Here is a 23,632-nt window from a genome sequence, read left to right as displayed (position 1 = left end):
TCCAAAGTATTTGTCGGTACGCATGCCATCAAGTTGTTTTCATGTTATTGGGTGACATAATTATATCATCAACCTTATTTGTTTGTCGGACGTGTCAAAATATTTAGTGCGTTTGTTACGATTCTTATTCACAGAGAGAAGTGCGCATGCACAAAACCCACTGCCCTAGTCGGTTTAGAGAACAAGAAAGACTAGCTAATGGTTGTAGTACACAAATTTGTTCGGTGCGCATGCCATCAAGTTGTTTTCATGTTATTGGGTGACATAATTATGTCATTAGCCTTATTTGTTTGTCGGATGTGTCGAGCTAATGGTTGATATACAGGATTTGCATGTGGAGGCTTTGCAGCATTTGATATAGGTGCCCAATGTTATCCTTTCCTTGTTACATGGGCCGTTGTCGACGTAGCATATATGGATTAATTGTCAACAGAGGGATTATAGGTGTGTTTTGTTTAATTTTGTAGTTGTGTGTTTCTTGACATGGAGAGGACAGGAGGTCTATGTTCAGACATTATTACCATGGCCGCGCCTTATTACCACGACAATAGAACTGCTTTATAAATATGTACAGATACAAAGGCAGAGTGGCTGGTGTACTGACTAATCTGACATTCTTGTCTCGAGAATAAAGTTTCTGGTTTCAAAATCGAAAAGGGATGGAAGGTAGACTTTTTTGGCATAAAAATAAGCGCGTTCAGCAATCAGCATATAGACACCCTTTTGCTGCCCTCTGGTCGCTATGACATGCTACTGCTAATCATTTCGTTCCTGTCAGGCGTGCCTTGGGAAATGGGTGGTATGTTCATTTATCTATTGTGTCAATCATAAATTACAGAGGCACTGCAAAGCCTGTAACAGCCGACGTGCTTTTTCAGTTAATGTCCGTTACACAAATATACAGTAAGTAATGCATGCAGAAAGCTAAAGAAGCTTTGAATGGAAGTTGTTCCATGGACTTTGTTGGTGAAAGTTAGGGCACGTGTTAGAACCTGACACCCCATAGTTATGCACTAGCATCACTCGGAGTTTTAATAAGATAGTATGATACAAGCTTACATTGTACAGTATCAAGAAGGGCAAAGATGAATTGTATTCACTAGTATAGAAATAATTTTTACAGACGGTTTCCATTTCTAATAGAGGCGGTCCACATAGGAAACTGTTTGTAACTTTGGCGGGAGGCATGGTTGCTACACAACCATTTCTGGAAATCAATTTTTAGGGATGGTTACGTTAAGAAAACCGCCCCTAAAAATGTATACATTTCTAGGAGTGGTTTCCTTAAGAGAACTGTAACACCCTAAAATTTGCCACTTTTAAAAATAGAGTTAAAATGATTTATTTGTGAATTATTGTGCACATGAAAAATAGGAAAATAAAAATTTTCATTAATTTAAAATTTATCATAAGGTAGAAACGTGTTTGTTGCATTCATGCCGGTCGCACCTCGTGTTTCTATGTGCAAAATGTGTGTTTTTGTATACGTTTAGGAGACGAATATCTATCTCTAGGAATTTTTCAGCTTCTTTCTGGAATTTAATTCCTACCTCCTTCACCTTAATCTTTATGTTCAAAGTTCCCAACAATATTTTTATGAGCTCCAAATACTTTATTTGGGTTCATCAAGTTCCAAAGTGTCTCTGAGAATTTTCCCCAAATTTTCGGAGGTCCCGGAGTATTTTTCGTGGCTTAAATATCAATTCTGGACTTTTCTAGAATTATTTTATCCACGAAATTAATTAATTCCGAAAATAATAAATCTCTCATTTATCCCAACGCTCAAAGCCCATGTGCAATAATCCTAATAAATCCTAAAGGCCCATGCATTTATTTACTAATGGGCTTTAATGTTTATTTAGGCCCAATAGTAAATGTGGAGGGGGTAACATCAATTAGTACTATATCGCTAGTTGACGTGGATGTAGGGAGTTTTTCTTCCTATATATATCAACCAACCCCTTGGGCAAAGCACACCAAAATTACCATATGGGGAGCAACTAGTTTGGGAAATCCCTCGTGTAGTAAATTATATTTTTCTCCTCTTTCTCTCACCGTGAATCCATACTTGCAAAGATCTTCCCCCACGTTCTTCCTATTCTTTCTTACACGGTTGTCACATTTGCTGCAGGGACATGGCATCCGACTCGACCCTCTAGCAGCCTCGCCAAATGAATGCTCCAAGAAAGCATTAGTCTTAGTCATCCATTCTGGGGTCATACTTGCGTGGCCCGTGTACATCCAATCACGGTTCTCCATCCTCTGGCATATACATATATAAGCGAATAATATAACTAGCAATTGCATCTGCACGGCGTTCCTACCATCTAATAGGTGAGGATAGGTCCTAATCCCACCCGCGGATGCGTAGATGAGGTCAGTTTCAATGCTCCGCTCCTATCCGAGACAGAATTTCGACAGCACCTCCCCGCTGTTCTCTCGATACATGTCCTGGAAGGGAGAGTGTGTATCCGGAGAACAATAGGGAGGTGATGCCGAAAGTCTATCTCGGACCGGAGCGAACCATGGAAACTAACCTCATCTACGCATCCGCGGGCTGTCCAAAATACGTGGACAATCCGAAAGAGATACGGTCGCAGATATGCAAAGATCTGCATACCTCCGACCGTATCTCTTTCGAATGGGAGACGCCTAACTGGGCTACGTGACCATATAAAACATGCATGCAAAGGAGGAGGGGGTTATACCTAGGGTGGTGGTGGAGTCAGGCTAGCGGGGCAGTGGCGTGCCGGTGCAGTGGCGAGGCGATGCGGTGCAGGTAGACCAGCAGCGCCGACGAAGATGATCGGGGTCGCCGAGTCCCTCCCATGGGTCCTTCTCCTACATAAAAAGACAATAGGTTAGAATCCATGAAAAATTTCGGCAGCACCTCCCCTGCACGGGGAGGTTTCCAAAACCTGCAAGAAACGTAGGCGCGATGTCCAACAACCACATATATACCAAACATAGGCACGAAGGCCAACAAACATATATATACCAAGACGAGCCATGTACTTTAGTTCTCTTTCCATGCAGATGAATGTATCGAAGTAGTACAACAACAAGTACTACTACCAGTACAACTACTACTAACACTAACACTAACACTACTTACTACTAACAATACTACTAACACTACTAACTACTAACTACTACTACTTACTAACTACTACTAACACTACTAAGTACTACTACTAACTACTACAGGTGTAGGGCATACCTTCGCGACGAGAATGGCAACAACGAGGGTCGGCGACGATGGCGGGGACGACCGCAGCGGCGTGAGGGTCAACGGGCCTAGGCCGACACCTTCCTTCTCCTCTCCTTCTCCTTCTCCTCCTCTCTTCTACCCTCCTCCTCTCTTCTCCCCTGCCTCCTCCTCCTCTCTTCTGCAGTGGCCACCGGCGGGGGCAGTGGCCGCCGACGGGGGAGGTGTCCCCTGAAGGGCGCGTAGGTGGGGGAGGTGGCTGCCAAGGGGGCTGGCGTGGGCAGTGGAGGCCGGGCGGGCGGTGGAGGCTGGGCAGGGACGGTGGCCGTGGCGCGCCTCCTCCTCCTCTCTTATGCAGTGGCCGCCGGCGGGGGAGGTGGCCGCCGAGGGGGTGCGCAGGCGGGGGAGGTGGCTGGGCGGGGGCGGTGGCCGCCGGCGGGGCGCGCCACGGCGGCGCTGGGGCCTACGTGGGGAGGCGGCCCAGAGGTGCCGGCCGGCCCAGGGGCCGTCGCACGGGGAGGCGCGGTGGCCGGCGGTGTGCGGAGGCACGGGCCGGGCGGAGGCGCGGTGGCCGGCGGTGTGAGGAGGCGCAGGCCGGGCCGGAGGCGCGGTGGCCGGTGGTGTGCGGAGGCGTGGGCCGGGGCGGAGGCGCGGTGGCCAGCGGTGTGCGGAGGCGCGGGCCGGGGCGGAGGCGCAGTGGCCGGCGGTGTGCGGCGGTGGCGGCTGTGGGAGAGAGAGGTGAGAGGAAGAGAGAAATGAGAGAAAGAGAGAGAGAGAGTGTGCCGGCCGGGCATGGGTGAAGATAAGGCGGCTTTGCCAAGTGCCAGATCGGCGGCACTCGACAAAGTCAATTTTCTTCGCCGAGTGTCATGATCTGGCACTCGGCGAAGCTTTAAAAAAAATCAGCAGCTCTTTGCCGAGTGCCAGCTAGGCGGCACTTGGCAAAGTTATTACTTTGCCGAGTGCCAACCCTAGGCACTCGGCAAAATAATTTTTTTTGGTTTTTTGCCACTAATTTTTTTGAAGCTTTAGTACACTACCACAACCAACATGTTTAAATTTGAGATATTTTCATTGCCTTTTGGCATATTTCTATAGTTTATTTTGTTTTGTTGAATTTTTCCAGAAAATATAAGTTTGAACTGCGGGTGCATTGAATAATGGATTACATTCGTTCAAAAAATGTTATCCTTGTTTCTTAGTGTAAATTTAGGCTAAATCCAGGAACTGTCTCGAAATTTCGATCAACATGCTCACGGGGCAACGCCGCCAACTTGCGTGGTATCAGAGCAATGCTGACTGTAGGACGCAAGCCTAGTAGAAACTGGTCGTTTTATTTTATAAGTTGCTACAAAAACCCTTGTTCTATGACCTTGATATTTTCTTCTCTACTATATCTCTACCTTTGCTATTCATCTCTACCTTGATGCTTATTTTAAAGTCTTTGTTCTCATCTTTACCCCTTGGTTTGATATGCTTTTAGAATTGTCCCTCATCACCTTCTTGCGTAATCTGAAGATAAGTCTTAGGATTGTTACCCCTAACATAATGAGGACGATAGTATCGCAAGTTGTGTCAATGATTGAGTGTGCACCTTTATTGCTTTGTTGAACTTACATTATGCTTATGCTTGTTTTAGATTTTTGTAATGATTGCAATGATCTTGTTGGGTGTCCCCGCAATTTCATTTAGCTTATAGGCTTTAGGTATAAGGATTAGTGAAATAAATAGTGGGGTTTTGGTTTCCTTCTATTTTCCCTATCCTGTCTTTTTGAGTAGTCTGTACTTTTCGGCTTATATCTCTATTCTTGGACAACCAAAAATCATGATAAAATTCTAGACAATAGTAGACTTCAATATCTTTCTCTGAGCGCAAGAATCACCCTGATAGCTATTTTAATCATGGAGATACGAAAATCACAAGCCGATGCATCTGTGCTGTTTGGAACCTAGAATAGTTTCTGTTGTGCACTAATTTCGACCAAGTTAACTGCAGAATTTGGAAATGTGTTTTATAAGGAAGTTGTGGAGAATTTTATAATCTTTCCAACGGTATAAGCTACAACTTCATTGAGTTAACAGAATGAGAGTTACAATTATTTTACTACTCTGCTGTTTTTCTGCTCGCGAGGAATTCCAGATTTCTTGTTCCTGCTCATATGCGAGAGTATCATTGGGATATCAGAATGACTTCATACTAGTTAGCTTATCTAAAAGAATATGCAAGCTGTGCTTGGTGTCCCCTAGTTTATTTTTCTTAAGGGGGGTAGTCAAGTGAAAGAATTTGCAAGATGAAGTGCCCTATGTTCTAGTTTGTGCAGCAGAAGCGTGGTGGTACCCAAAGATATGAGAGAAACTTAGAGTTTCAATGGGTTTTGGTTAAAGGTCCAAGGAAGGTTTATCCAAGATCATCAAGATTTTGCTAGAGCTACTGGAGAAGTTATCAAGTTAGTTTGGATAAAGACCTCAGCTAAGTGTTGGAAGGAGTCCAAGAAGAGGTTGATGTAAAACCTATGTATTAGCTTTGCCAGATCCAGACAAGAGTTTCATATCTACAATAATGCACCTTGTCAAGATGTGGGATGTGTCCTTATGCAAGAAAGAAAAGTAGCGGCTTATTTATTAAGTCAATGAAGGAAGCGTGAGTTGAACTACTTAACATGTTATCTGGAGTAATCTCTTATGGAGCATGGTAGTAATATCTTCTTAGAAGAAAAAGTGACATATAGGAGGATCACAAGAATCTACAGGACATCTTCACCAAGTTGGTCTTGAGCTTGTAATATCTTTGTTGGAACGAGATTGATTATGACTTGGAAAAGTGCTATACCTTGGAGAAGTAGAAGTCGCAGTCGATGCCCTTAGCAATGGAGAATCATGCTAAGAAGGTTCGGGTGACACCAAGGACTAAGAGTTGTATTCCCACATCGAGCAACTTAGCCGAAAATGTTAATGTTTTGAAGATTGGTGGTAGAATCTCCTTCTGATGAGAGGTTCGTCAGGCTTCCTCGGAAGGTGGATATTTTAAGAAAAGAGAATTAGTATTAAAGGAAAGGTGGCCTAGTGATTGGAATTACCTAAGCATTGTTAGGAGTATCTACCATAATCTTGGAATCAGTTTGATAAGTGACTTGGAGTAAGATTCACAGGTATGCAAAGTAAGACAGAATTCTTATCAGGATGATGAAACTGCACGAGGAAGTAAAGAAGAAACCAAGAACGAAGTATCCCTATATCCTAGTCGACGTCTTTCGAATCTCGAGGGCGAGATTCATCTTAAGGGAGGTAGAATTGTAACACCCCAAAATTTGCCACTTTTAAAAATAGAGTTAAAATAATTTATTTGTGAATTATTGTGCATGAAAAATAGGAAAATAAAAATTTTCATTAATTTAAAATTTATCATAAGGTAGAAACGTGTTTGTTGCATTCATGCCGGTCGCACCTCGTGTTTCTATGTGCAAAATGTGTGTTTTTGTACACGTTTAGGAGACGAATATCTATCTCTAGGAATTTTTCAGCTTCTTTCTGGAATTTAATTCCTACCTCCTTCACCTTAATCTTTATGTTCAAAGTTGCCAACAATATTTTTATGAGCTCCAAATACTTTATTTGGGTTCATCATGGTCCAAAGTGTCTCTGAGAATTTTTCCCAAATTTTCGGAGGTCCCGGAGTATTTTTCGTGGCTTAAATATCAATTCTGGACTTTTGTAGAATTATTTTATCCATGAAATTAATTAATTCTGAAAATAATAAATCTCTCATTTATCCCAACGCTCAAAGCCCATGTGCAATAATCCTAATAAATCCTAAAGGCCCATGCATTTATTTACTAATGGGCTTTAAAGTTTATTTATGCCCAATAGTAAATGTGGAGGGGGTAACATCAATTAGTACCATATCGCTAGTTGATGTGGATGTGGGGAGTTTTTCTTCCTATATATATCAACCACCCCCTTGGGCAAAGCACACCAAAACTACCATATGGAGAGCCCCTAGTTTGGTAAATTCCTCGTGTAGTAATTATATTTTTCTCCTCTTTCTCTCGCCGTCGCCGTCGTCGTCGCCGTCGCTGTTGCCGTTGTCGTCTTGCTCCTCCTACGCCACCGAGGTACCCCTAGGTAAGACCGCAATCCAAAATGTTTTCCCAGACTTCGTCTTCTTCTTTTAAAAGCGTATTTTAGTCGGTTCATTTCAAAAGTACGTTTTCAGCTATTTACAGAATTGCTACTGATTTTGTTTTAGCCATAACTTCTCCGTTTTAACTCAGATTTGATCCGTTCAACTTGCGTTAGGTTCATAATTTCATAATCTACGTGTTTATACTACTGTTTGGTATGTTTTTAACTTTTAAAATTCATGGTTAGATTTAATCTAATATTTGACTAAAAGAAATCTTGTTTAAATCATATCTTCTGCGTCTTAGATCCGTTTTAGTCCATTCAAGTTACGTTAGATTCATAGCGTCAAGATCTACGCGTTACTAATAGTGTTTATCATGTCATTAATACTAGAATTTCATGGTCTATATCATATCTTAAATAACAATTATGCAACTGGATTTTATAAATAGAATATGATTTGTTTCACTTTAGTTTTATAACTCAAATCTAAATTTGACTTAATTCAATTTATATAAGCTTTTGTATAGTTAAAACACATGAATCTTATAGTTTTATATTTTCTCTTATGAGTAGATCTTTCGGTAGTTGTATCTTTTCAACCGTAGCTCCGATTAGAGTGCTTCTCGCAATTGTGTGTTCATAGCGATGCGTATAATCGTGTTTCAAACTCTTTTACTTATTTTTCTATGATTGGTATACTGTTCTGATTTAGTTCTATTGTTTGCTTCGTGTATGATTGTATGGATGCTTGTGTGGTGCTTTATGATTACGTCCAGTCAGTGAGATATACGTGGTGACCAAGAAGAAGGAGTACGTTGAAGATTAAAGCTTACCGAATGATCGGTGTTTTAAGGCAAGTATAGCATGGGATCTTCCTTGTTGTCCTATACACCTTTAATCATTTAATTCATGCTGCATGTGTCTACCTTGACTACCACTAAGGATATCCTAGTCTTTTGTACTGGTACCTTGATACCTTTGGGTTATTGCATTAGGTAGCTTTGCTAGTGCTCAACTACAACCATGATCTTGTAACTTGACTAATAGTATATGCAATAAACACTAAAAGATGCTTTTTAGCACCATGGAACAAGGGGCTAGAGCATTGGGCTATTTATGATGCTCTAGATTCCTCTCTCTAAGGACTTATCTGTAAGTGATCATCCGGGACTTACAGTACAGCTGTGAGGGCTATATGGCTCTGGCTTTGGCTCAGTATGAGGACCTTTTCTAGCTTGTTAGTGGTTACCTTTATTGGCGTAAGAATGACTTACCGAATCGGGTATAGTGCGGCCTCTATCCCCTTGTGTATAGGCTGCGTGTCAATGTGCCATCGGGAAGGGGGGCTCTAGATCTATTTGCCGAGTGAATCTAATGGCCCTAACTTGTTAGACGAACCTTCGAAAGGCCTCATAGTGAACCCTGTCGACCTTCCTTGGTAGAGGGTCAAGAGGCTGATCACCTCGGGCGAAAAGGTAAATCACGACTCACAGTGAAAGTGTACAACCTCTGCAGAGTGTAAAACTGATATATCAGCCATGTTCACGGTCACGAGCGGCCTTGGAACATTTACGGAATAGATAATGAACACAGATGATACTAATGATAAAGATGCTCACTATTGGTTAATTGTTTATGCTATTCATTATTCATGTTTACCTGATCATGTGTTTATGGGCTTGAGGTGAACTTTTTACTACTCAATTGCTAGAATCATGACTCATTAAAAGCTAATCGCAGTGAACCAGTGTCAACCTTTTGAGCCTCATGAACCCCATATTATATTTGTTGAGTTTGACATGTACTTATGCTTGCTTTATTTTCAATTATTTGGATAAAAATCCCGGATGGGTACCAGATTGCTAAAGTTTAGAGAAATTAGGCTTGTGGTCAACCAGTCAGTTGTCCCTGTGGTATTGGAGTCTTTGCTTGAAGATCGGAGTTGTCTTTCTGCTGTCTATACTCTGAGGTTATAATCTTTATACTATTACGCTATGTATTTAAGCATTGTCTTTTGATATTACCTTTATTTGTAGCTATATATGAGATTTGACTTCTTAGGCTCACACATGGTGTGTATCTGGTTTTATTCTTAAAACCAGGTGCGACAGAGTGGTATCAGAGCAATGCTGACTGTAGGACGCAAGCCTAGTAGAAACTAGTCATTTTATTTTATAAGTTGCTACAAAAACCCTTGTTCTATGAACCTTGATATTTTCTTCTCTACTATATCTCTACCTTTGCTATTCATCTCTACCTTGATGCTTATTTTAAAGTCTTTGTTCTCATCTTTACCCCTTGGTTTGATATGCTTTTAGAATTGTCCCTCATCACCTTCTTGTGTAATCTGAAGATAAGTCTTAGGATTGTTACCCCTAACATAATGAGGACGATAGTATCGCAACTTGTGTCAATGATTGAGTGTGCACCTTTATTGATTTGTTGAACTGTCATTATGCTTATGCTTGTTTTAGATTTTTGTAATGATTGCAATGATCTTGTTGGGTGTCCGCGCAATTTCATTTAGCTTATAGGCTTAAGGTATAAGGATTAGTGAAATAAATAGTGGGGTTTTGGTTTTCTTCTGTTTTTCCTATCCTGTCTTTTTGTGTAGTCTGTACTTTTCGGCTTATATCTCTATTCTTGGACAACCAAAAATCATGATAAAATTCTGCACAATAGTAGACTTCAATATCTTTCTCTGAGCGCAAGAATCACCCTGATAGCTATTTTAATCATGGAGATACGAAAATCACAAGCCGATGCATCTGTGCTGTTTGGAACCTGGAATAGTTTCTGTTGTGCACTAATTTCGACCAAGTTAACTACAGAATTTGGAAAAGTGTTTTATAAGGAAGTTGTGGAGAATTTTATAATCTTTACAACGGTATAAGCTACAACTTCATTGGATTAACAGAATGAGAGTTACAATTATTTTACTATGCTGCTGTTTTTCTGCTCGCGAGGAATTCCAGATTTCTTGTTCCTGCTCATATGCGAGAGTATCATTGGGATGTCAGAATGACTTCATACTAGTTAGCTTATATAAAAGAATATGCAAGCTGTGCTTGGTGTCCCCTAGTTTATTTTTCTTAAGGGGGGTAGTCAAGTGAAAGAATTTGCAAGATGAAGTGCCCTACGTTCTAGTTTGTGCAGCAGAAGCGTGGTGGTACCCAAAGATATGAGAGAAACTTAGAGTTTCAATGGGTTTTGGTTAAAGGTCCAGGGAAGGTTTATCCAAGATCATCAAGATTTTGATAGAGCTACTGGAGAAGTTATCAAGTTAGTTTGGATAAAGACCTCAGCTAAGTGTTGGAAGGAGTTCAAGAAGAGGTTGATGTAAAACCTATGTATTAGCTTTGCCAGATCCAGACAAGAGTTTCATATCTACAATGATGCACCTTGTCAAGGTGTGGGATGTGTCCTTGTGCAAGAAAGAAAAGTAGTGGCTTATTTATTAAGTCAATAAAGGAAGCGTGAGTTGAACTACTTAACATGTTATCTGGAGTTATCTCTTATGGAGCATGGTAGTAATATCTTCTTAGAAGAAAAAGTGACATATAGGAGGATCACAAGAATCTACAGGACATCTTCACCAAGTTGGTCTTGAGCTTGTAATATCTTCGTTGGAACGAGATTGATTATGACTTGGAAAAGTGCTATACCTTGGAGAAGTAGAAGTCGCAGCCGATGCCCTTTGCAATGGAGAATCATGCTAAGAAGGTTCGGGTGACACCAAGGACTAAGAGTTGTATTCCCATATCAAGCAACTTAGCCGAAAACGTTAATGTTTTGAAGATTGGTGGTAGAATCTCCTTCTGACGAGAGGTTCGTTAGGCTTCCTCGGAAGGTGGATATTTTAAGAAAAGAGAATTAGTATTAAAGGAAAGGTGGCCTAGTGATTGGAATTACCTAAGCATTGTTAGGAGTATCTACCAGAATCTTGGAATCAGTTTGATAAGTGACTTGGAGTAAGATTCAAAGGTATGCAAAGTAAGATAGAATTCTTATGAGGATGTTGAAACTGCACGAGGAAGTAAAGAAGAAACAAAGAACGAAGTATCCCTATCTCCTAGTCGACGTCTTCCGAATCTCAAGGATGAGATTTATCTTAAGGAGGGTAGAATTGTAACACCCCAAAATTTGCCACTTTTAAAAATAGAGTTAAAATGATTTATTTGTGAATTATTGTGCACATGAAAAATAGGAAAATAAATTTTTTTATTAATTTAAAATTTATCATAAGGTAGAAACGTGTTTGTTGCATTCATGCCGGTCGCACCTCATGTTTCTATGTGCAAAATGTGTGTTTTTGTATACGTTTAGGAGACGAATATCTATCTCTAGGAATTTTTCAGCTTCTTTCTGGAATTTAATTCCTACCTCCTTCACCTTAATCTTTATGTTCAAAGTTCCCAACAATATTTTTATGAGCTCCAAATACTTTATTTGGGTTCATCATGTTCCAAAGTGTCTCTGAGAATTTTCCCCAAATTTTCGGAGGTCCCGGAGTATTTTTCGTGGCTTAAATATCAATTCTGAACTTTTCTAGAATTATTTTATCCACGAAATTAATTAATTCCAAAAATAATAAATCTCTCATTTATCCCAATGCTCAAAGCCCATGTGCAATAATCCTAATAAATCCTAAAGGCCTATGCATTTATTTACTAATGGGCTTTAATGTTTATTTAGGCCCAATAGTAAATGTGGAGGGGATAACATCAATTAGTACATATCGCTAGTTGACGTGGATGTGGGGAGTTTTTCTTCCTATATATATCAACCAACCGCTTGGGCAAAGCACACGAAAACTACCATATGGGGAGCCCCTACTTTGGGAAATCCCTCGTGTAGTAAATTATATTTTTCTCGTCTTTCTCTCGCCGTTGCTATCGCCGTCGTCGTCGCCATCGCTGTTGCCGTTGTCGTCTTGCTCCTCCTACGCCGCCGAGGTACCCCTAGGTAAGACCGCCATCCAAAATGTTTTTCCAGACTTCGTCTTCTTCTTTTAAAAACGTATTTTAGTCGGTTCACTTCAAAAGTACATTTTCAGCTATTTACAGAATTGCCACTGATTTTGTTTTAGCCATAACTTCTCCGTTTTAACTCAGATTTGATCCGTTCAACTTGCGTTAGGTTCGTAATTTCATAATCTATGTGTTTATACTACTGTTCGGTATGTTTTTAACTTTTAAAATTCGTGGTTAGATTTAATCTAATATTTCACTAAAAGAAATCTTGTTTAAATCATATCTTCTGCGTCTTAGATCCGTTTTAGTCCATTCAAGTTACGTTAGATTCATAGCGTCAAGATCTATGCGTTGGTAATAGTGTTTATCATGTCACTAATACTAGAATTTCATGGTCTGAATCATATCTTAAATAACAATTATGCAACTGGATTTTATAAATAGAATATGATTTGTTTCACTTTAGTTTTATAACTCAAATCTAAATCTGACTTAATTCAATTTATATAAGCTTTTGTATAGTTAAAACACATGAATCTTATAGTTTTATATTTTCTCTTATGAGTAGATCTTTTGGTAGTTGTATCTTTTCAACCGTAGCTCCGATTAGAGTGTTTCTCGCAATTGTGTGTTCGTAGCGATGTGTAGAATCGTGTTTCAAACTCTTTTAGTTATTTTTCTATGATTGGTGTACTGTTCTGATTTAGTTCTATTGTTTGCTTCTTGTATGATTGTATGGATGCTTGTGTGGTGCTTTATGATTACGTCCAGTCAGTGAGATATACATGGTGACCAAGAAGAAGGAGTACGTTGAAGATTAAAGCTTACCGAAGGATCGGTATTTTAAGGCAAGTATAGCATGGGATCTTCCTTGTTGTCCTATACACCTTTAATCATTTAATTCAGGCTGCATGTGTCTACCTTGACTACCACTAAGGATATCCTAGTCTTTTGTACTGGTACCTTGATACCTTTGGGTTATTGCATTAGGTAGCTTTGCTAGTGCTCAACTACAACCATGATCTTGTAACTTGACTAATAGTATATGTAATAAACACTAAAAGATGCTTTTTAGCAACATGGAACAAGGGGCTAGAGCATTGGGCTATTTATGATGCTCTAGATTCCTCTCTCTAAGGACTTATCTGTAAGTGATCATCCGGGACTTACAGTACAGCTGTGAGGGCTATATGGCTCTAGCTTTGGCTCAGTATGAGGACATTTTCTAGCTTGTTAGTGGTTACCTTTATTGGCGTAAGAATGACTTACCGAATCGGGTATAGTGCGGCCTCTATCCCCTTGTGTATAGGCTGCGTGTCAATGTGCCATCGGGAAGGGGGGCTCTAGATCTATTTGCCGAGTGAATCTAATGGCCCTAACTTGTTAGACGAACCTTCGAAAGGCCTCATAGTGAACCCTGTCGACCATCCTTGGTAGAGGGTCAAGAGGCTGATCACCTCGGGCGAAAGGGTAAATCACGACTCACAGTGAAAGTGTACAATCTCTACAGAGTGTAAAACTGGTATATCAGCCATGTTCACGGTCATGAGCGGCCTTAGAACATTTACGGAATAGATAATGAACACAGATGATACTAATGATGAAGATGCTCACTATTGGTTAATTGTTTATGCTATTCATTATTCATGTTTACCTGATCATGTGTTTATGGGCTTGAGGTGAACTTTTTACTACTCAATTGCTAAAATCATGACTCATTAAAAGCTAATCGCAGTGAACCAGTGTCAACCTTTTGAGCCTCATGAACCTCATGTTATATTTGTTGAGTATGACATGTACTTACGCTGGCTTTATTTTCAATTATTTGGATAAAAATCCCGGATGGGTACCAGATTGCTAAAGTTTAGAGGAATTAGGCTTGTGGTCAACCAGTCAGTTGTCCCTGTGGTATTGGAGTCTTCGCCTGAAGATCGGAGTTGTCTTTTCACTGTCTATACTCTGAGGTTATAATCTTTCTACTATTACGCTATGTATTTAAGCATTGTCTTTTGATATTACCTTTATTTGTAGCTATATATGAGATTTGACTTCCTGGGCTCACATATGGTGTGTATCTGGTTTTATTCTTCAAACCGAGTACGATAGAGTGGTATCAGAGCAATGCTGACTGTAGGACGCAAGCCTAGTAGAAACTGGTCGTTTTATTTTATAAGTTGCTACAAAAACCCTTATTCTATGACCTTGATATTTTCTTCTCTACTATATCTCTACCTTTGCTATTCATCTCTACCTTGATGCTTATTTTAAAGTCTTTTTTCTCATCTTTACCCCTTGGTTTGATATGCTTTTAGAATTGTCCCTCATCACCTTCTTGTGTAATCTGAAGATAAGTCTTAGGATTGTTACCCCTAACATAATGAGGACGATAGTATCGCAACTTGTGTCAATGATTGAGTGTGCACCTTTATTGCTTTGTTGAATTGTCATTATGCTTATGCTTGTTTTAGATTTTTGTAATAATTGCAATGATCTTGTTGGGTGTCCCTGCAATTTCATTTAGCTTATAGGCTTAAGGTATAAGGATTAGTGAAATAAATAGTGGGGTTTTGGTTTTCTTCTGTTTTCCCTATCCTGTCTTTTTGAGTAGTCTGTACTTTTCGGCTTATATCTCTATTCTTGGACAACCAAAAATCATGATAAAATTCTGGACAATAGTAGACTTCAATATCTTTCTCTGAGCGCAAGAATCACCCTGATAGCTATTTTAATCATGGAGATACGAAAATCACAAGCCGATGCATCTGTGCTGTTTGGAACCTAGAATAGTTTCTGTTGTGCACTAATTTCGACCAAGTTAACTGCAGAATTTGGAAAAGTATTTATAAGGAAGTTGTGGAGAATTTTATAATCTTTCCAACGGTATAAGCTACAACTTCATTGAATTAACAGAATGAGAGTTACAATTGTTTTACTACTCTGCTGTTTTTCTGCTCGCGAGGAATTCCAGATTTCTTGTTCCTGCTCATATGCGAGAGTATCATTGGGATATTAGAATGACTTCATACTAGTTAGCTTATCTAAAAGAATATGCAAGTTGTGCTTGGTGTCCCCTAGTTTATTTTTCTTAAGGGGGGTAGTCAAGTGAAAGAATTTGCAAGATGAAGTGCCCTATGTTCTAGTTTGTGCAGCAGAAGCGTGGTGGTACCCAAAGATATGAGAGAAACTTAGAGTTTCAATGGGTTTTGGTTAAAGGTCCAGGGAAGGTTTATCCAAGATCATCAAGATTTTGATAGAGCTACTGGAGAAGTTATCAAGTTAGTTTGGATAAAGACCTCAGCTAAGTGTTGGAAGGAGTCCAAGAAGAGGTTGATGTAAAACCTATGTATTAGGTTTGCCAGATCCAGACAAGAGATTCATATCTACAATGATGCACCTTGTCAAAGTGTGGGATGTGTCCTTATGCAAGAAAGAAAAGTAGCGGCTTATTTATTAAGTCAATAAAGGAAGCGTGAGTTGAACTACTTAACATGTTATCTGGAGTTATCTCTTATGGAGCATGGTAGTAATATCTTCTTAGAAGAAAAAGTGACATATAAGAGGATCACAAGAATCTACGGGACATCTTCACCAAGTTGGTCTTGAGCTTGTAATATCTTTGTTGGAACGAGATTAATTATGACTTGGAAAAGTGCTATACCTTGGAGAAGTAGAAGTCGCAGCCGTTGCCCCTAGCAATGGAGAATCATGCTAAGAAGGTTCGGGTGACACCAAGGACTAAGAGTTGTATTCCCATATCGAGCAACTTAGCTGAAAATGTTAATGTTTTGAAGATTGGTGGTAGAATCTCCTTCTGACGAGAGGTTCGTCAGGCTTCCTCGGAAGGTGGATATTTTAAGAAAAGAGAATTAGTATTAAAGGAAAGGTGGCCTAGTGATTAAAATTACCTAAGCATTGTTAGGAGTATCTACCAGAATCTTGGAATCAGTTTGATAAGTGACTTGGAGTAAGATTCACAGGTATGCAAAGTAAGACAGAATTCTTATCAGGATGATGAAACTGCACGAGGAAGTAAAGATGAAACCAAGAACGAAGTATCCCTATCTCCTAGTCGACGTCTTTCGAATCTCGAGGACGAGATTCATCTTAAGGGGGTAGAATTGTAACATCCCAAAATTTGCCACTTTTAAAAATAGAGTTAAAATGATTTATTTGTGAATTATTGTGCATGAAAAATAGGAAAATAAAAATTTTCATTAATTTAAAATTTATCATAAGGTAGAAACGTGTTTGTTGCATTCATGCCGGTCACACCTCGTGTTTCTATGTGCAAAATGTGTGTTTTTATATATATTTAGGAGACGAATATCTATCTCTAGGAATTTTCCAGCTTCTTTCTGGAATTTAATTCCTACCTCCTTCACCTTAATCTTTATGTTCAAAGTTCCCAATAATATTTTTATGAGCTCCAAATACTTTATTTGGGTTCATCATGTTCCAAAGTGTCTCTGGGAATTTTCCCCAAATTTTCGGAGGTCCCAGAGTATTTTTCGTGGCTTAAATATCAATTCTGGACTTTTCTAGAATTATTTTATCCACGAAATTAATTAATTCCAAAAATAATAAATCTCTCATTTATCCCAACGCTCAAAGCCCATGTGCAATAATCCTAATAGATCCTAAAGGCCCATGCATTTATTTACTAATGGTCTTTAATGTTTATTTAGGCCCAATAGTAAATGTGGAGGGGGTAACATCAATTAGTACCATATCGCTAGTTGACGTGGATGTGGGGAGTTTTTCTTCCTATATATATCAACCAACCCCTTGGGCAAAGCACACCAAAACTAACATATGGGGGGCCCCTAGTTTGGTAAATCCCTTGTGTAGTAAACTATATTTTTCTCCTCTTTCTCTCGCCGTTGCTGTCGCTGTCGTCGTCGTCGTCGCTGTTGCCGTTGTCGTCTTGCTCCTCCTACGTCGCCGAGGTACCCCTAGGTAAGACCGCCATCCAAAATGTTTTCCCAGACTTCGTCTTCTTCTTTTAAAAGCGTATTTTAGTTGGTTCACTTCAAAAGTACGTTTTCAGCTATTTACAGAATTGCCACTGATTTTGTTAGCCATAACTTCTCCGTTTTAACTCAGATTTGATCCGTTCAACTTGCGTTAGGTTCGTAATTTCGTAATCTACGTGTTTATACTACTGTTCGGTATGTTTTTAAATTTTAAAATTCATGGTTAGATTTAATCTAATATTTGACTAAAAGAAATCTTGTTTAAATCATATCTTCTGCGTCTTAGATCCGTTTTAGTCCATTCAAGTTACGTTAGATTCATAGCGTCAAGATCTATGCGTTAGTAATAGTGTTTATCATGTCACTAATACTAGAATTTCATGGTTTGAATCATATCTTAAATAACAATTATGCAACTAGATTTTATAAATAGAATATGATTTGTTTCACTTTAGTTTTATAACTCAAATCTAAATTTGACTTAATTCAATTTATATAAGCTTTTGTATAGTTAAAACACATGAATCTTATAGTTTTATATTTTCTCTTATGAGTAGATCTTTCGGTAGTTGTATCTTTTCAACCGTAGCTCCGATTAGAGTGCTTCTCGCAATTGTGTGTTCATAGCGATGCGTATAATCGTGTTTCAAACTCTTTTACTTATTTTTCTATGATTGGTGTACTGTTCTGATTTAGTTCTATTGTTTGCTTCGTGTATGATTGTATGGATGCTTGTGTGGTGCTTTATGATTACGTCCAGTCAGTGAGATATACGTGGTGACCAAGAAGGAGTACGTTGAAGATTAAAGCTTACTGAAGGATCGGTGTTTTAAGGCAAGTATAGCATGGGATCTTCCTTGTTGTCCTATACACCTTTAATCATTTAATTCATGCTGCATGTGTCTACCTTGACTACCACTAAGGATATCCTAGTCTTTTGTACTGGTACCTTGATACCTTTGGGTTATTGCATTGGGTAGCTTTGCTAGTGCTCAACTACAACCATGATCTTGTAACTTAACTAATAGTATATGCAATAAACACTAAAAGATGCTTTTTAGCAACATGGAACAAGGGGCTAGAGCATTGGGCTATTTATGATGCTCTAGATTCCTCTCCCTAAGGACTTATCTATAAGTGATCATCCGGGACTTACAGTACAGCTGTGAGGGTATATGGCTCTGGCTTTGGCTCAGTATGAGGACCTTTTCTAGCTTGCTAGTGGTTACCTTTATTGGCGTAAGAATGGCTTGCCAAATCGGGTATAGTGCGGCCTCTATCCCCTTGTGTATAGGCTGCGTGTCAATGTGCCATCGGGAAGGGGGGCTCTAGATCTGTTTGCCGAGTGAATCTAATGGCCCTAACTTGTTAGACGAACCTTTGAAAGGCTTCATAGTGAACCCTATCGACCTTCCTTGGTAGAGGGTCAAGAGGCTGATCACCTCGGGCGAAAGGGTAAATCACGACTCATAGTGAAAGTGTACAACCTTTGCAGAGTGTAAAACTGGTATATCAGCCGTGCTCACGGTCACGAGCAGCCTTGGAACATTTACGGAATAGATAATGAACACAGATGATACTGATGATGAAGATGCTCACTAATGGTTAATTGTTTATGCTATTCATTATTCATGTTTACCTGATCATGTGTTTATGGGCTTGAGGTGAACTTGTTGCTATTCATTTGCTAAAACCATGACTCATTAAAAGCTAATCGCAGTGAACCAGTGTCAGCCTTTTGAGCCTCATGAACCCCATGTTATATTTGTTGAGTATGACATGTACTTACGCTTGCTTTATTTTCAATTATTTGGATAAAAATCCCAGATTGGTACCAGATTGCTAAAGTTTGGAGGAATTAGGCTTGTGGTCAACCAGTCAGTTGTCCCTGTGGTATTGGAGTCTTCGCCTGAAGATCGGAGTTGTCTTTCCGCTGTCTATACTCTGAGGTTATAATCTTTATACTATTACGCTATGTATTTAAGCATTGTCTTTTGATATTACCTTTATTTGTAGCTATATGTGAGATTTGACTTCCTGGGCTCACATATGGTGTGTATCTGGTTTTATTCTTAAAACCGGGTGCGACAAGAACCGCCCATGGAAATAAGATTTTTAGGGACGGACGTCTTTACCGAACCGTCTCTAGAAGAGACGAGTTTTTAGGATGGTTTTGTTAAAAGAATCGTGTTTGAAATCTAATTACAGGAGGGATGCTCTATAATTTGTGGCATAATGGTGGTTCTTTAAACTGTCCATTAAAATCGTTTTTTACCATTAGCAAAATCATTTCGTTATTAGCGACTAACAGTCCGAGGGAAATCTTTAGCAACTAACCCTTGAACGATACTTGTTAACTTTTAGTAACTGACGTTACATGATATTTTGGGGTTGTGGTGTAGTGTAGTGATAAGGGTCCTCACATTACCAGTTGGCACCTTGAGCTGTCAGTGGTAGCCTTTGACACTGTTGCTTTATGACCTAGCAGCAATAGGAGGAGGGGGCATCAGTCCCGATTGCCCACCGCCGACACCAATTCTTGCAATAGTAGTGCTTCGGAACCACCGGTACTGGATGGTTATGTAGTAGTGCAACATAATGCGCCACGACCTATTATGACGTAATGGCTTGCAGCTCCCCAACCCCACTTGCATAATATAATGAGCGTCATGTTCACCTAAACAGCTACTTTTCTATTAATGTGGCTATATATAGCGTGCCCAAGTGTATCTTCGGTTATCAACAGCACGAGCCCACAACTAATCAGCTATCAGAGGTGAGTCCTGTTCTTTTTGTCAGGTCATCGGTTTTATTTTGTTCGGTAGGATTAATATATAGTTCCCTTTTATTGTGTCAGAAATTGAAGCCTAACACGTACACATGCATCTAACATATACGCAGATGAAGCCTGCAACGGTGGCACTGCTCATTTTGATGAACATGATGTGCACTATTGGATACTTTGATCATGCAAGTTTTTTTGGAACAAAGGCCCAAGAAATCACCTTGCTGGCAAATTCCTATGGAAGCAATGAAGGAACTGGTTTTTCCAAGGGCATAAATCTTGGAAGGAAGCTGACGGGACGCGTCTCTACTACTAGAGATATCTGCTGTAGAATGAGCTCCGATCCTTGCAAAGTAACATATGATTGTACTTAGAGATATATGCTTGCATTCCCATGCATATATATGCAGGACGGATATCCTATATATAGACATGGTATGTTGTATCAGCAGGTTCTTAAGTCCCTTGTATCATCTGGGTTTAGACCTATCTAAATAATTTCTGGGGTCGTGAAATGCCGTGTAATATTGTTGTTGACACCGTTTTTTGCACGTGTCAAAATAATCGGAGTGGACTAATCGGCAAGGGGAAAGTTATTGAATACTTTGATAGCCGATGAAAGCCAGTTTGTAAAGATGGTTGCCGATAGCTGGTAATGGTCGATGGAAAGGTTGATTTGGACTCGGGCGTTGCCGATGAGGTTGGAGGTGTTATTGTCGATGCCGATGAAGGGAGGCTTGAAGACTACTGCCGATGAAATAGGGAGTATGCCGATGGGAAGGAGGACGGTGAGATTTCCATCGTAATTGAGGCGGACAGGGAAATAGATAGGAGTTGATTTCCTTTTCTATATTTGTTAGGGTATGATTCATGTAAGAGTCACGTGTTTCCTTAGATATGGGATTGGTGTCCTAGTTGTGTTTGGTTGTGTCTCTTTAGATCAGGGTATAAATATGGAGTAAGGGGCAATGTAATAAAAATCTGAATCAATATCAAAACCAATTTTTACTCCTATTTGCATCTACTTACTTTTCGGCGACTTCGTCAATTTGCATATTTTTCCTTTTTTACGAGTTCTCATTGATTCGGCGAGCTGCATCGTTTCAGTGCGACCTTCGGCGATTCTCGAGTTCCGTGTGAGCACCTCTTGGCCGTGACTTCCGGGCGTATCGCTGTTGTCAGGACCAAAGTGTTCGTATCTTCATCCTTGTCGATTAGCAGGTCAAATCGACTGGCACGCTTTGGATATCGATTCGGGTATTAGCCCTTTGTGTTTGCAGATCACTTTTGCATCAACACATCTTTTGGCACGCCCAGTGGGACCAATCAATCAATATGTTCAATCCCGAGATCGATTCGGGGAACATTATCGCAGTATCAGAAGAAGATCTCAAGGAAGAACAGAGGCAGGCTATGGAAAAGGCTGTGGAAGAATACAAGCAGCTTTGTCTGAGATCGTTTAGCTTGAACAAGAGTGGACAAGTCATCCAGAAGCAAGATTTGCCGTTGCCTCGGCAGGTTACCTTTGACTCCAATCCTGGTAAACTTCAAGAGATGGTTAATTCTGCAGTAAATCATGCTTTGATTAATCATTCCAATGTGCTGTCCAATACTGTTCATAATGCTGTGGTTCGAACTCTCAAAGAAGGACAAGCGGCACCACATTACGTTGGGCCTGCCTATCATCAACCAGAGCCGGCATCTGTCAAAACTCCATCGGCTCCTTCGGCCGTTGTGGGTACAGAAGTTACTTCCCCTCCAGTATTGGCAGGCTCACCTAATATTCAATCTACACCGATACAATCAGATCAGGTACTACCAGGAGGGCGAGTTCAGCTTAATACAGATCTATCGGCATCAGCTATGTCAGGCCCTGTGTCTCAGAATAGCCAGATTCCTACTAATTGGTGGGGATATGGCATGCCTCCAGAGTCATCTGCTTTCAATCCTAGATTACCTCAAGTGTTTGATGCAGTAGGAAGAGCGCCTATACCATCGGCCGTTTCGCCGATGGCTCAAGTGCCTCAATATGCCGCAACTACTTCTGTGCAACCAACTCCAGGAGGTTTCCAGATGCCTATGGTTCAAACATTCAATTCAAGTCCATCGGCGAGCTTACTGCCGATGCAGCAGAAAGCCCCTGCTATGAGTCAAACTGGGGTTCAGTTCATGCCTCAAACCAGTTATAATTATCCAATAATATCAGCAAATTACCAGCCATCGGTAAGTTTTGTACCGATGAGTTCTAATAATGATTGGTCAGGACAGTTACCTGTTCAACATACAGTTCAGCGAAATCAGCAGGTTGCAGGGATTCAACAAGGTCATATGCAAGCTGGTTTCCAGAATCAAGCATCGGCAGCCCAGCCGATGAATCCTTTCCAACAGGCTAATGGGCCACAAGTAACGGCAAATATGCCGATTGCTGGAGATCGTGGGCTACAAAGATATGTGGAGGGATGTCAGCAGGCACCTCCTGTAGAAATTCAACCAGTTCGTCAGCAGGAGGCTGATGCTTTTTGGGCCGATAAGATAGCAGAAATTGTGAAGGACCAGTTTGGGATAAAGCCCAAGGTCAATACTTATTCTTATCGGACTCCATACCCTCCTGCATACGATTTAATTCCTCTCCCAAATCGGTACAAGGTACCGGATTTCACTAAATTCTCTGGGCAAGATGATACATCAACAATGGAACTTGTCAATCGCTTCATTATTCAATGTGGAGAGGCAGCTAACAGAGATGAATTAAGAGTTTGATTATTTTCATCATCTTTGTCTGGATCAGCATTTACATGGTTCATTTCATTACCACCAAATTCTATTATTACTTGGGTTGATCTAGAAAAACAATTCCATAAGTATTTCTTTGCTGGAATCCATGAAAAGAAGCTTACCGATTTAGTAAAATTGAGACAGCGTAATGATGAATCGGTAGAGAGCTTTGTACAAAGGCTACGAGATGTAAAAAATAAGTGCTACAGCCTGGTGCTGGATGATCGACAGCTTGCCGATCTGGCTTTCCAAGGGTTATTGCCACATCTTAAAGACAGATATGCTTCTCAGGAGTTTGAAAGCCTCAGTCATCTTGTGCAAAGGATCTCTGATCAAGATACTAGGGTTTTTGAACCTAAAAAGAACTGGAGTAAAAAGGTATCATTTGTTGAAGAAGTAGGAGATTCTGACTCTGATGAAGAACCAGTTATCGGCTTAGCTGAGTGGGTTAAGAATAAAAAGCCGATATCATGTCCCTTTGGTCAAAAAGAGCCAGAAAAGTTTACCTTTGATATCACCAAGGCCGATAAAATATTTGATCTTCTGCTTCAAGAGGGCCAAATTAAGCTGTCACCTAATCATGTGATCCCATCGGCAGAAGAGTTGAAGAAGATTTTGTACTGCAAATGGCACAATGCAACTTCACACAGTACAAATGAGTGCAAGGTATTCAGGCAACAGTTACAATCGGCTATTGAATCTGGGAGAATTAAGTTTGGTACTTCCAAGACCCAGAAGCCGATGAAAATTGATCAACACCCTTTTCCAGCAAATATGTTGGATGCCAAAGGAA

General features: G+C 40.1%; 1 protein-coding gene and 1 long non-coding RNA gene across 3 annotated transcripts; one reads left to right on the top strand and one right to left on the bottom strand.

The window, feature by feature from the left end:
• Positions 1-3,346: 3,346 nt before the first annotated feature.
• Positions 3,347-5,367, bottom strand: LOC136491671 (classical arabinogalactan protein 9-like). Its single transcript, XM_066487940.1, has 2 exons — positions 5,317-5,367; positions 3,347-3,931 (listed from the first exon to the last, which is right to left on the bottom strand). The coding sequence occupies exons 1-2, from the start codon at positions 5,365-5,367 to the stop codon at positions 3,347-3,349; spliced, it is 636 nt and encodes a 211-aa protein (XP_066344037.1).
• A 14,630-nt stretch (positions 5,368-19,997) lies between these two features.
• Positions 19,998-20,562, top strand: LOC136490651 (uncharacterized). 2 transcript variants are annotated; one of them, XR_010767830.1, is made up of 2 exons: positions 19,998-20,055; positions 20,181-20,562. It is a non-coding gene; the product is annotated as an uncharacterized lncRNA (long non-coding RNA). The 2 variants fall into 2 exon arrangements; XR_010767831.1 differs by having other exon boundaries at positions 20,015-20,055; positions 20,137-20,562.
• The last annotated feature ends 3,070 nt before the right edge of the window (positions 20,563-23,632 follow it).

Source organism: Miscanthus floridulus, chromosome 11 (genome assembly GCF_019320115.1).
Source record: "Miscanthus floridulus cultivar M001 chromosome 11, ASM1932011v1, whole genome shotgun sequence".
Taxonomy (NCBI): Eukaryota; Viridiplantae; Streptophyta; class Magnoliopsida; order Poales; family Poaceae; genus Miscanthus; species Miscanthus floridulus.
The sequence above is the reverse complement of the archived record's forward strand: the minus strand, read 5'-3'. Positions and strand labels throughout refer to the sequence as shown.